The 14,811-nt window shown below is 38.2% G+C and overlaps 1 protein-coding gene across 7 annotated transcripts in view; it reads left to right on the top strand.

Annotated features, from left to right (window-relative positions):
- DNM3 (dynamin 3) overlaps positions 1-14,811 on the top strand; it is a 735,481-nt gene that overhangs the window by 643,254 nt on the left and 77,416 nt on the right. For 2 of the 7 annotated variants that reach the window (XM_049881212.1, XM_049881213.1), the window contains exon 18: positions 14,192-14,255. The exons of the other annotated variants lie outside the window; for them this stretch is intronic. In XM_049881212.1, coding sequence (XP_049737169.1) covers positions 14,192-14,255 — 64 coding nt within the window. The remainder of the gene's footprint in view (positions 1-14,191; positions 14,256-14,811) is intronic. 7 annotated transcript variants of the gene reach the window in all.

The raw sequence follows: 14,811 nt of genomic DNA, 5'->3' as shown, positions 1-14,811 counted from the left end.
CTGACAAGCAAGGATGTAGGTCAGAAAATGCTTTGAAGAGGCAGTAACTTCAAGGCTATTAGTAAGAAACTGGGAGAAGGCCAGAAGAAGGCCGGTGGATGCAGGCAGCAGAACAGTATATGTAAAGATTGAGAAAAATGAGAATGTACTGGGGGACAGTGAAGGCAGATGGCTGTAGCTATGGCACGTGTATGAAGATTTACAGAGGAAGCGCAGGCAGGGTGGGGATGGGGTAGCGGAGAGATGACAAATCTTTCTGGGCCTGGTATGCCATGGACGGGAGTTTATATTTTATCCTAAGAGTATTATGGAGTCACTGAAGAATTTTAGACATGGGATTATCTTTACATTTTTGTAAGGGTGTTTATACTGGGAGTGAGCAAATATACCAAGATGTGGGGCTGGAAGCAAGGAAGCTATTGCAATGGGAAAGAAGTGCTGAAATGGGGACAGACAGACTTCCATTTTCAGCAGAATGACAGACAAGATTCCCCAATTGACCCTCCCAATTACAGTTAAAATGTTGAAGAAAATATATGGAATATATTTTTAAATGCATTGCCAAATAGAGTGAAAGGAAAGAATCCACAGGGGCCAGAAAATGAAGTGAGAGCAGAAGACCTGGGAGGACAGTGAGTGCAAGAGCTGGCTTTCGTCTTACTGGTTTCATACAAACTCTAGATCTTGAGCCTCTATCACGGTGGCTGAAGCAGGCCTGGGAAGAAACTGATAAAGCTTAGGACACTCCCAGTGCTAAGACTGGTACTGCAAAATTTTGTACTCTTAGTCTAAAGTTATAGTAGAAATAAATCCAGTGTTTAGAAGGATACAGAACGAAATTATCTTGTATTGACCTTAGCACTAGATGGAAGGGGATGGGGTGTCTGTCTTTAGAATACACAACTACAAGCCTGACTTCATATGACTGTGAAGTCTGACTTTGTACTATATGTGTATAATAAAAAACCTTAAGTACAGGATTTTATTCTCCTAGATTAGTAGCACCCCAGAGAAAATTAGCAGAAGCAAACATAAATCCTTTCTGGAAAAATGCAAGTTCAACCAGGCCTTAAGTAATTCTCTCAGAGTTCCAAGAAAAATGAACAGCTCACAAGGAGCACAAGGAAACAAGCCACTACTGAGAGCCAGGAGAAAGAGCAGATAGCAAAATCAGACCTCTAAAGATAAAATATTGGAACTGTCAGGCACAGAAATAAAATTAAAATGTTTAATATATTAAAGAAATAAAGAGAAACTTGTAAAATTGAGCACGAGAGATCAAGCTTATGTGGGGGGGAGTAACTTCTAAAAAATGAAATACAATCATAGCAATAAATTCAATGGAGCAGATCAGATGTAGATGAATAAAGAATTAATGAATTGGAGAATCTATAGTAAAATTAATAAGTGACCAGAATAAAGCCCAGAAAAAACAACAAAGATTGTATCTCGAGAAGGTCTAACATATATATAAAAAGAGTTCTAGAAGGAGAGAATAGAAAGAATGAGCAAAAGGCAGTATTCAAAGAAGTCATAGCAGAGCATTCATAGTAGCACTGTTTGGAACGGTGAAGACCTAGAATCAACCAAAATGGTCGTCAGTGGGATGGTAAATGAATAAATTGTATATTCACAAATGGGAGGATTATTTCAGCATCTAAGCAAGGGAACTACAGTGGCATGAATTAGCAATAGAAGTGAGAAAAGTTTATAGATAATAAACTCTTTTTATAAAAAAACTGATAAAAATAACTAAGACTATATGTAGATGCCGTAAAACAATATAAGTAATGATAGTTGTTATTATTTCTGGTTACCTTGGGTGGGGGCAAGCAGGGGGATGGCTTAGTGGAAGGTACCATATGAGTAGATACACGTTCTTGAAAGAGTCCTAGCTTTTGTTTTTGGCAATGAATTCATAGGTGCTTATTTTTGGGTTTTTTTTTTCTTATTAAGTTATAAAAGCAGCTAGTTAAAAATACAAATGCATAAAGAAAATTGATCCATACGTGACGAGAGTATGCTGCGAATCAAGGATTATGATTAATCCAATTCTGTGTACTAGAAGTACATTGAGGAGGCATGGAAGGAGAAGGAGGAGAGAGACAGACAGACAGACTAGCTGAGAACTTTGTAAAATCGTTGAAGTACACAAATCCTCAGAATCAGGAAACCCAACAAATTCCAAGTAATATTTAAAACTAATAATAGTAAACAGATATACACCTAGGCATGTCATTGTCAAACTACAGAACACCAAAGAAAAAAGAGATCTTAAAAGAATCTAGAAGGATAGGTCTACCTACAAAGGAAATGGAATCTTTGCAAACAGTTAACCTGCGCGTTATTGTTCAGTGGACAAGTGGTAGAGCCAGAGCTCAGGTACATGTCTTCTGTCCCCTCTGCCCTGTTCTTTCTAATATTCCATCAAAGTTTATCACATATCCGTATATAGAGTGTTTTGTGCACTGTCACGAATGCAAACAAGAAAAGTAACAAAATCAAGGAACCCAATAATTGGAAAAGCTGGCAGAAAACTTAGTGATAACTTTTTTAACATATGAAAATTTTAGTAAAACTTATTTAGGTACAGAAGGGAGGAAGGAACTAGCGTTTGTTTAATGCCTAAGTATGTGTCAGGCTTTGTGCTGGTACTTTAAAAATGCCATTCAGTTCTCAAAACAAATCTGTGTGGGTTGGCTCTCTTATTTTCATTTTATGGTATAAGAGACTAAGGTGTGAACAGATTAAATAACTTACCTAATTTCACATAGCTAGTAAATGGTAAATTCAAATTCTAGAGTGGTGCCACCACCCCTTTCCAGCACCATTTCCCCAGTAACATTGTCAGTAACAAAACAATCTAATTTATAATTCTTAAGGAACACCAAACAAGACTTTCAGAGTAGCCTTTCGATGCCACCACTCCCCATGTCAGGGGTTCCTGCCCCAGAGAGATACTCAGGAATGTCAAATCTTCCCTTACTTATACTTCTCTAGGATTCTTTGACCCTTGGATACACTACCAGTTTCTCCATCCCATGTTTGATCATTCACTTAAAGTATATTGAACATTTTGAGATGGTGGAAGGGTTTTTGAAGCCTGGCTCTTCCACTGACTAGACAGATTACTGAAACTAGTTCAGCCTCAGTTTCCTCATCTGAAAACTGGGGACAATAATACATACCCTTCAAAGATTACTTTAATGATCAGGTGAAAAAATAAATCCAGTAAAGCACTTACTTCAGTCTCTGGCTCTTAGAAGTTCTCAATAAGTGATTGCTGCTGCTGGTGTTAGTATACAAATCCAGCCTTTCACTGACACAGAGGTAGCTTTTATAGTCAGTGGTATTCCTTCTCCCTTCCCAGTTTGCCTAAGTGGCCCATTTTTATCTCATCTCTTCTGTTATGGTATGATGTAGTCTTGGACCTAGTTAGTATTAATTTTAGCTCATTTTAACATGAAATTCATGATAAAATATTCTATTCTGAATTGCATATCGAGGTCATGTGACATTGCCAAATATCAATTTTTCAAATTAAGCTAAAAGAAATGTCCAGACTTTCATCCATTGAGTTGAATTCACCAGAACGGAAATGAAGACAGTATTCACCAAGACTCTAAAGAACGCACATGTTACATGGACCATTTTGGCCAAAGAGTATTCTTGCCTTTGGGATTTATTACTCTCAATTAGGTGCTTATTTAAAACTCATTTAAATGATACAGTCATATGTGAAGAAGACTGCTGTAGTGCCAGGGTAGCAACTTTATGTTGCGCCAAATCCACATGTAAAAGTAGAACTCAAGCTGAGGCCAGGGACGAGGGAGGAGAGGCAGAGGAGACATCATCATGGATCAGTCAGTATGTACACTGTGTGAGACATGTCACGTGTTGTTAGATGCCATGGAGTCAGTCCCAACTCATAGTGACCCCGTGTACAATAAAGTGAAGCACTGCCCAGTCCTGCATCATCTTCACAATAGTTATGCTTGAGCCCATTGTGGCAGCCACTGTGTCAGTCCATCTCGTTGAGGGACTTCTTTTTTTGTTGACCCTCCACTTTACCAAGAATGATGTCCTTCTTCAAGGACTGGTCCCTCCTGATAACATGTCCAAAACATGTGAGACGAAGTCTCGCCATCCTCATCACTAAGTAGCACTCTGGCTGTACCTCTTCTAACACGAGTTTGTTCATTCTTCTGGCAGGCCATGGTATATCCAATATTCTTCACCAACACCATCATTCAAAGGCATCAGTTCTCTGGTCTTCCTTTTTCACTGTCCAGCTTTCACATGCATATGAACAATTGCAAATACAATTGTTGTTGTTAGGTGCCGAGTTGGTTCTGACTCATAGTGACCCCATGTGCAACAAAATGAAACACTGCCTGGTCCTGCACCATCCTCACAATCCTCGTTATGTTTGAGCTCATTGTTGCAGCCACTGTGTCAATCTATCTTGTCAAGGGTCTTCCTCTTTTTTGCTGACCTCTACTTTACCAAGCATGATGTCCTTCTCCAGGGACATCATTGTCCAGCTTTTGCATGCATATGAGATGATTGAGAATATCATGGCTTGGGTAAGGTGCATCTTAGTCTTCAAAGCTTTGGTTTTTAGCACTTTATAGAGGTCTTTTTTAGCAGATTTTCCCAATGCAATTCGTTGTTTGATTTCTTGACTGCTGCTTCCATGGATGTTGATTGTGGATCCAAGTAAAATGAAATCTTTGACAACATCAGTCTTTTCTCCATTCATCATGATGGATATTGGTCCAGCCATGAGGATTTTTGTTTTCTTTATGTTGAGGTGTAATGCATACCGAAGGCTGTAGTCTTGGATCTTTATCAGTAAGTGCTTCATGTTCGCTTTACTTCAGCAACCAGGGTTGTGTCATCTGCATAATGCAGGTTGTTAATGAGTCTTCCACCAATCCTGATACTACATTCTTCTTTATATAGTCCAGCTTCTCAGATTATTTGCTCAGCAAACAGATTGAATAAGTATGATGAAAGGATACAACCCTGATGCACACCCTTCTTGATTTTAAACCATGCAGTATCACCTTGTTCTGTTTTGAACAATTGTCTTTTAGTCTATGTTCACATTTCGCATGAGCACAATTAAGTGTTCTGGAATTCTCATTCTACACAAGGTTATTCTTAGTTAGTTATGATCCACACAGTCGAGTGCCTTTGCATAGTCAACAAAACACAGTTAAACATCTTTCTGGTACTCTCTACTTTCAGTCAAGATCAATCTGACATCAGCAATGATGTCACTCGTTCCATGTCCTCTTCTGAATCTGGCTTGAATTTCTGGCACTTCCTTGTTGATGTACTGTTACAACCATCTTCTAATTATCTTCAGCAAAATTTTACTTGCATGTGATATTATAATATTGTTTGATAATTTCCACATTCTGTTGAATTACCCTTCTTTGGAATAGACGTATATATTGATATCTTCCATTTGGTTGGCCAGGATGGCCAGGTAGCTGACTTCCAAATTTCTTGGCATAGATGAGTGAGCACTTCCCGTGTTGCGTCCGTTTGTAGAATTCATCTTAGACGTCTTCCATCAGTACCATCTGTTCTTGATCACATGCTGCCTCCTGAAATGGTTGAATGTTGACCACTTCTTTTTGATACAGTGACTGTGTATTACTTCCATCTTCTTTTGATGCTTCCTATTTCCTGCGTCATTCAATATTTTGCCCATAGAATCCTTCAGTACTGCAACTCAAGACGTGAATCTTTTCTTTAGTTCTTTCAGTTTGAAAAATGCCAGTCGTGTTCTTCCATTTTATTTTCCTACCTCCAGAACTTTGCACATTTCAGTATAATACTTTGTCTTCTCAAGCCGCTCTTTGAAATCTTCTGTTCATGTCTTCTACTTCATCATATTCTCCATTAGCTTTAGTTACTCTATGTTCAAGGGCAAGTTTCAGAGTCTCTTCTGACATCCACTTTGGTCTTTTTTTCTTTTTTGTCTTTTTAGTGACCTTTCGCTTTCTTCATGTATGATGTCCTTGATGTCATCCCACAATTCATCTGGCCTTTGGTCATTAGGGTTTAATGCATCAAATCTATTCTTGAGATTGTCTCTAAATTCAGGTGGGATATATTCAAGATCATGCTTTGGCTCTCATGGGCGTTTTAATTTTCTTCAGCTTCAACTTGAACTTGCATATGAGCAACTGATGGTCTTTTCCACAATCAGCACCTGGCCTTGCTCTGACTGGTGCTATTGAGCTTCTCCATCATCTCTTTCCACAGATATAGTCAATTTGATTCCTGTGTATTCCATCCAGCAAGTTCCACACGTATACTGTATTTTTACATAAAGTTCACCTTCTACATTTGTTTGCCAGCCATGTCCTTCCCCTGCAAGGTATTTTTTATGCACACTCTGCTGATTTTTTTTTTTTTTTTTTTTTACTGCAACATATTAAAAAAAAAATTGGCATAGCAGTGCTTATGAAAATACATTGCAGGGGGAGGGCACAGCTGGCAAACAAATGTAAAAGTTGCGCATTATGTGCATAGAAATATGGTAGTCGCTGTTTATGCTGTTGAAAGAAGAGTATTTCCAATGAATAAGTTGTTGGTCCTGCAGAATTCTGTCAGGCAGTCTCCCGGGTCATTTCTGTCACCAAGGACATATTTCCCAACTACCAATCCGTCTTCTTTGTTACCAGCTTTCACATTCCAATGACCAATAATTATCAATGCATCTTGATTGCATGTTCGATCAACCTCAGACTGGATAAGTTGGTAAAAATCTTCAATTTCTTCATCTTTGGCATCATTGGTTGATGCGTAAATTTGAATAATAGTTGTGTTAACTGGTCTTCCTTGTAGGCGTATAGGTATTGTCCTATCACTGACAGCATCTTATTTCAGGATGGATCTTGAAATGTTCTTTTCGATGATGACCGTGAAACCATTCCTCTTCAATTTGTCATTCCCACCATAATAGATCATATGACCGTCCAGTTCAAAATCCATTCCCCCCTCACTAATGCCTAGGATATCGATCTTTAAGCATTCCATTCCATTTTTGACAATTTCCAATTTTCCTTGATTCATACATCATACATTCCACATTTTGATTATCAATGGATGTTTGCAGCTGTTTCTTCTCATTTTGAGTCGTGCCACATCAGCAAGCAAAGGTCCCAAATGCTTGACTCCATCCACATCATTAAGGTTGACTCTACTTTGAGGAGGCAGCTCTTTCCCAGTCGTATTCTGAGTGCCTTCCAACCTGAAGGGCTGATCTTCTGGCACTGTATCAGACAGTGTTCCACTGCTATCCATAAAGTTTTCCCTGGCCAGTTTTTTCAGAAGTAGATCACCAGGTCTTTCTTCCCAGTCTGTCTTAGTCTGGAAGCTATCCCGAAGCCTGTCCACCATGGGTGACCCTGCTGGTATTTGCAATACCAGTGGTATAGTTTCCGGTATCACAGCAACATTCAGGCCCCCATGGTACAATAAAACAACAGATGGGTGGTGGACATAGTACATATAAAATGCTAATTGACATAAATAGCTTTCTAAAAATAAAAATGATGATTCTTTTTTCAAATCATGCAAACTTGACAAACCTAGTAGGCAGAAACTTTTATGTTTTCCCTTTCAACTTAGCACTCTGTCTTTGTTTTTTTCCAAGAAGAAGATAAAAGCTGTATAGAACATCTTCTTTCTTCTAGGTGATTAGTGGCAGTTGACTTGGAATTTCAGTTCTTCAGAGTTTTTTTTTTGGTACACTAATACCATTGTGATTTCTCTCACAATTTTCATACCCTTCCATTTTTCCTTGTTTACATATATGTTTCTGCAGATGAAATATCCCTCCTGTTAATGACTAATATACTGATGAATTAGAGTCCTGGATTTTTTCTTCCCCGTTTCAAGCCAACATTCTTTGCCACTTGACTATTCATGGAGCATTCAGATTAGATTGTTAGGAGATTTGTTTAACTACCACAGTATAACTAGAGAGGAAGAAAGGAAGTGCTTAATTTTGGAGAAAAATTCGTGTTAAAAACAGTTCTCCAAGCACAGCAATAGAATGAAGTACCTCTGTTGCTCTTTCAGAGTATCAGAGCCTGGAGTATGCTAGAGGACTGAGAAAAGGAGAAAAAGGCATGGATTCTTACTCACGCTATACTTGCTTTGTAAAGGGTTTTGCTCTCTTTTTCACAAGACACAATTCATACTCTTTTTTATATCAGCAGGGAACTTTTCTCTCTGCATATCACACGGAACCTGATGGCCATTAACAACATAGCATAACACTGCTGAACAGTTCAGGACATGGGGAGGAGATAGACCATCTATCATTCCCAACTAAAACAACATCAGAAAACGAAGGCAGGCTAAAGAAAATTATTCAAAATGGAGGCTGTCTGAAATTCCAAGTCTTACAGCAACAAAAGTACTATTCACTTTTTCTTCCTTCTTACGGCTGAAATTCATTTGCATCCACTGACATCCTTTAAATTATTACTCTTCAGGGAAAGCCTGCAGCCCCGAAGAACACTTATAAACATTCAGTTGTTTCTGCTCAGACTTGTGTTGTTTGTAATGCCCCTGACTCACATTTTAGTATCCCAGCAAAGAAAAATCATGGCCAGAAACATCAAATGTTTGCCATATAGATTCTCTAGGTTCCGGGGACTTCCTGCAGCTATTTTTAAAATTTAGACATCTGCCTTTTGCTTTAAAGATCATAATTCCAGAAGTGTGGCTCTTATCTGAGCCTTTAGTAAGATAAATCTAAAAGAATTTGTTGTGTACCAGAGAAAATGCAAAATGGTAACTAGCAGGTTCCAGAAATTCAGCTACAAAGTCATTGACGGCTTTCTCCAAACCTTTGTTAAAAACTTATTATAACAAAAGCTAGGTTTTGTTTTGTTTTGTTTTGTTTTTAGGTAAAATTGTTTAGCAACAAGAACTTAGCAGTTTCCGAGCAGCCACATGGTCCGTTGCCCAGGACTCCCTTAAACATTGCTTTGCTGAGGCTGTTCTACATCTGTCAGCATTTTCAGCATAAACCATCAGCTCAAAACAATTCTTCAGGCTGAAACTTGATACATCAGGTCTCAGCTGAGGAGTTTTTACATGTTTTCAGGAAAACAAGTTCAGCTGTTTTTAAGTTAGTGCTACGGAGAATAAAAAAAAAAAATCTAACATACCATTGCAAAACACCACTTTACTTTATACATAGGTAAAGAGAAAACAGACTTTTAGCCAGCTAAAAAGAACAGGAACCACCTAAAGCGTTTGACAGTGCAAAGTTTTCTTCACGCTGTATTGTTGAGACAGAATGTCTTCATTGGAGCTACAATTACCACATTCTTAGTGGGATGGTCCATGGAACTCTGCCCAGCTTTAATGCCGGAGGTCAGGACGTGCCCACCTCTTGGCAGCTGAGGACAGATGGCTTAAGGGACAAATTCCAATCCCTCAGCTTCCCAGATCATCGTACGGATCATCGTACAGCCCAAGGAGACTAATAGAATAAACAGCAGTTTGCCAAAAGGCATCGCGATCCACTGGTGAATTGTGGTTTTGCACAGCTCCGCCATACGTTATCCTACCATCTAAAATTACTTCTCAGAGTACAGCTGTGTGGGTTATACCGGACTTCATTCCGCTGGATGATCCCACGTAGGCCACTTACAACAGGAATGCACTTTTGACCCTAAAGCTGTCACTACAAATCTCACTACCAGAGTAAGAATTCACCAAGAATTCCAGTTTATTGGTTTGCAAGGATTTGCCTGTGATGCTGGAGAGGGTGAATCTTAAAATTGTTGTTGCATTCAAGATAGAAAAATCATTTCAATGAAGTCCTGATATTTTTTAGTTGGCTATTTTTAATGTGAACATTTTTCTTTTTATATGAGTGTTAATTGAAAATAGAAAGGCAAGGGGTGACAGGCCTTCAACACACCAGTCCTTCTGCCAGTGGTCCATGTTGCAGAACTTATTGGAGCTAAAGATTCCTCAAGTCACCACAACATAGCACTGTACGAAAGTCTAGCCACAGAGTACCCTAGCGTACCTGCTAAGCCCTCTGCCTTTAGCTAACATAATTTTTTTTTTTTTAATATCTTAACCAATAAGGGTGTGTCTTTTAAAGCTATCTGGGATATACCTCTGGTTGTAGAAATACCACATGACTCAGCTTCGGAAGTTGTAGTGCTAAGGAAAGAATCACTGCCTGCTTCCCTCAGGCATTCTGGTGTGCCCTTAGAAGACACAGCTCTGGACAATTAACATCCTGAGCCTCTGGCTTCTAATATTTTTGCTCTCACATCACTCTGGAAAGCCCATATGCACCTTCTGTGCTCTGAACTTTGGGTTAACCCAGGTCCTTTGGAGGGCGTTAAATGAATAAAAAGTAAGTGCGGACCAAATAGTCTCAAAAATCCTCTTCAACAGATTAAATACACACACACGAGAGATCTGATTATTTCACTTCCCTAAAATCTCTGAAGTGTGTTCATTCATTCGTCCCTGTCTCAGGCCATTTCTCCTCTGCCTTCTTCCTGCCCGGCGCCCCCAGCTGCACACACCTGCGATGCTGCATCCACCGGACAGCCACACTCTCTGTTCCACGGGTGCACCATGAGCTTCCATCCTTCTGCACCCTTGTGCATGTAGCCCCCTCTGCCTGAAAGACCCTCCCCTTCATTCCATACCTGAGGAGCCCCTTGCTGCTCATCAAAACCCAGTTCTCATATTTATACACATTTCCTTTCTGCATTCCTCAGAATATGTAGGTTTGATTATTATCAGTTTTTCATCAAAATTTGTTCTTATTTTTCACAACAGTTCTAAGGTTTATGTCAGCAGTGTCCTTATCTTACTGATAATGAAATTAAGACTTACAGACAGAAAATGTTAGGGAAGTGTTAGAAGCAGTCAGGAAACCAGGAGTTTTCTTCAGAGCTCTTAATCATTTTTGTATCCAATGTTGAAAAAAATGTTTAAAATATATGCAAAGGAGCCGATAGCTGAAATGTGTCCATAGGTCCCCCATCTCAATCACAGTCTTCTGTTCCAATAGACCTTCTTCCCCATAAACCAAAAAACCAAACCCAATGCCATTGAGTTGATTCTGACTCATAGCAACCCTATAGGACAGAATAGAAGTGCCCCTTAGGGTTCCCAAGGAGCACCTGGTGGATTCGAACCTTTTGATTAGCCGCTGAGCTCTTAATCACTGTGCCACCAGGGCCCCATCTTCCCCATAGAGATAGGAAAATGTCCTATTTTTTCTGATTGATTTGTATTTATTGATCACTGAACTTGGAGCTTGGAGACCAGAATTACAATTCTAGCTCTTCAACTTACACTTTGTGTCCTTAGAAAAATTATCCAGCTTTTCTGACTCTTAGTTTCTGAAAAAGGAAATAGTAAGTCTCCCTATGCCACAAAGTTGATCTAATGCTGAAAACAAATTATGTAAATAAAAGAAATTTGAAAACTGTAGAGTGCTACATTTATATTAAGTAGTACGCAGTATTGTTTTTGGCACCAAAGGAAACTAGAAATCTACAGTATGTGAAACAGAAATAAAATTGGGCCAAAAATGGCAGTTAAGATGTAAATTTTTTTCAGCATCAAACTCTTACTCTATTTGATCATGTTTTTTAAAATGTTTTATATGGATCAGCAGCTATTCTGAAATAGCTAATAGTGCCTAACATATCACAGGTACCCAGACAAAAATGTGTTGATATGTGTGGGTGGGGAAGTGGCATATAAAACATTTTTGCTATAGAATTCTTTGAAGAAAAAGAAATGGCTAAGTACCAATCAGCTTTGAAATTGTTACTGTTCTAAACCATCATAATTTTAGGAAAGGACCTTTTTAAAAACATGTGGTCTTTGATTTCTGGCAGGTATTTTAGATTTCAAAACACCTTCAAATATTGAGGACAATGTTACAAACGGTCTTTTAAATTTCTGACTGAGATCACACGGGAGTAAGAGAAATCCTTGGAGCACCAAAGTAAACAGGGAGCTGGAAAGCCAGTGATGAAACCACAGATGTCCTTGAGGCATTTGTCATCCCTGTACACAAGAGCTTTGGTTTACATAGTCTTAGACAGACAAGAGAAAAGGCATCGGCCAGAATAAGTTGGGAAATTGGAACCAAGATCCCTGCAGTAAGCCAGGACACTCAAAAGAACTATACCGTCAGTGAAATGGTAAAGCAAGAAAAATCTACTTGCCAAAAAAGAGAGAAACCAAGGAAGTTTTTTTTTTTTTTTTTTTTTTTTGTCTCAGCCTGTGTAATGGGTAGAAGAAAATAAAATAAAAGTCTCCTTTTTAAGAATCCATTTTTATAGGTCTTCTGTCACGTGGTTTGGGGTTCAAATTTGCATCATTTGCATGGTCAAGCAGAAACAAAGCTGAGAAATTAACTTAAAGTAGACTCAGATTGGAAGCATTTCTGGGAGCCTGTAGAAATACATACACTCTCTGGAGAGACACACCCTCAACTCACGCTTAATAAGAGTCATACACATAAAGCCCAGCTGAACATGCATATACAATCCAGAATTTAAAAGGACATAATGAAGCCGTAATGAGTAAGTCAAGAGAAATAGCAAATAGCAGAAAAGATTTTGGACCATGTTTAAAATATTTAAAGACAGGAAAAATCACAAATGAGAGAAAGGACTGCTATATATTTTTTAAAGACAAGGTATATTTTTTTAATGAACCAAATAGAATGTCTAGAAATAAAAAGTGCCATCATTTAAATTAAAACCATACAAATAGATTAGACAGCTGACTAGAGACTAATAAAATGGGCTACTTACAGTGGTGTGCTGATAGATATTTATCAACCAGCTCTTCAGGGAAAAAGCCCTACTTTGTAGCATTTGCCAGTTTCAGCGGTGTAAACACTGCCACCTTGGATGATTTCAGGCTACCAAGGTGCTGTCACTGAACACAGAATTGCAAAGGGATGTGCACAATCAGTTCTTGTGAGCCAGTTCAAGCCAGTACTCTATATAGATAACCGAATAAATTACCCAGAATACAGCCTAAAGAGGCAGAGAAATGGGGAAAGTATCTGAGACGTGAAAAAGAGGATAAGAAGGCCTAACATGTGTTTAATCATCATGCTAGAAGAGAATAGCTAAATTTTTTTCCAGAATTGATGAAAGTCATGAAATCTCAGATCTAGGAGTACTACAGATAACCCCCAGATACACATTTTAATGAAACTGCAGAACACCAAAGACAAGGAGACAATGTTAAAAGCATCCAGAGGAAAAAAGACAGATCAACTGCAAAGGAACAACATCCAAGACTTTTCCTTAACAGCAACAGTGGAAATCAGAAGTAATGGGGGTAGCCTTCAAAGTACAGAGGGAAACACTATCAACCTAGAATTGTAGACCTAATTAAAGTATTATTTAAAAGTAAGGTCATTTTCAGAAAACAAAAACAGAGAGTTTACAGCCAGTAGATGTTCACAAAAAGACTTCTTTTAAAAATGTTCTTTAGGAATAAAGAAGGAAAATGATCCAGAAAACATGGACAAAGAAATATGTAAACATTCAGGTAAATCTAAGCCAACAGTAGCTAAAACAACAAAAACAACAATAATGATAATGTCTAATTGGGAATTAAAAGCCATGTGAACAGTGAATTTTATTTTCCCACAAGTATAATACTAAACAGGTTATTATTCATTTAATTAGATCACCACTTAAGATATTTTAATCATCTTTTGTTTACTTTTGACTTATAAAAAAATCAGAGAAAAAATAAATATTGTGGTATAAGATTTACTCATTTGAAGTGAAGCTACTCTTTGCAAACCACAGTAAAATTTTAGTTCAGTTTTTATTGATAATGATAGATCTGTTGATATCTCAGATTTTAGGTTAATTTCTTAATGATCTGGAACAATCAATACTGTGACTTTAAGGTCACTGTCTAGGAAGGATTTCCAGTTTAAGGGGTACTGGGAAAGACGTTATATTGTATTGAAGTTTATGGTTGTGGAAAAGTTTACCTGGAAAAACACTGGGAATCCAGGGCCTTTGTTTCTTCCTAACCATGTGCTGGGACCTTTTATTACTAGGAGAGTTATTTATTCACTCTGATTCACAAAAAAAGATAGATTTATTTTATACCTTTTCTCCAGTTAAAGGAACCGGTGGGTCTTTGGAGAAATGCCTTATTCCAGGACTGGAGCAAAGAAAGTGCAGGTGAGCCTGGCATATTTCATGGTGTGGGAAAGCAAGTACTCAACAACTGATGGGGTTGTGTCAGAAGGGCACAGGGGCCAGCTTGAAGAAGGCGTCCCATGACTAAACTTGGGACAATGTGAGTAACAAAGTAAGTAATGAGGGTAATGGGTTCTAACCCATAGATAAAATAATAATCCATACTTACATAGATAAATAACTGAACAAATAGTTAAATGAGGGAAAACTCTCCCTTAAAATAGAAGTCCAGTTAATAAATTTAGAAGCAAAGGTGGAAATAAAAAAGTCTTTTGCAAACACCACAGTAATAATTGTTTCTGGAGAGACTCCTCAGTGATGCTAAAATTAGTAGAGGAAAGTCTGATGAGAAACGGGATACTCACATAGCTGCAAAGTATCATCCCACAAGATACTATTAATTTCAAAGAGGAAAAACTAGAAACTCCACATGTCTCCTGATATGATGCACTGAGAAGGACAAAGTATTTATGTGATTTTCTTGCAAAAAAAAAAAAAAATGCATGACCTGAATTTAAAAATAAGGAAACACCAGACA

This window comes from Elephas maximus, chromosome 3 (assembly GCF_024166365.1).
Source record: "Elephas maximus indicus isolate mEleMax1 chromosome 3, mEleMax1 primary haplotype, whole genome shotgun sequence".
NCBI classification, from domain to species: domain Eukaryota; kingdom Metazoa; phylum Chordata; class Mammalia; order Proboscidea; family Elephantidae; genus Elephas; species Elephas maximus.
The sequence above is the reverse complement of the archived record's forward strand: the minus strand, read 5'-3'. Positions and strand labels throughout refer to the sequence as shown.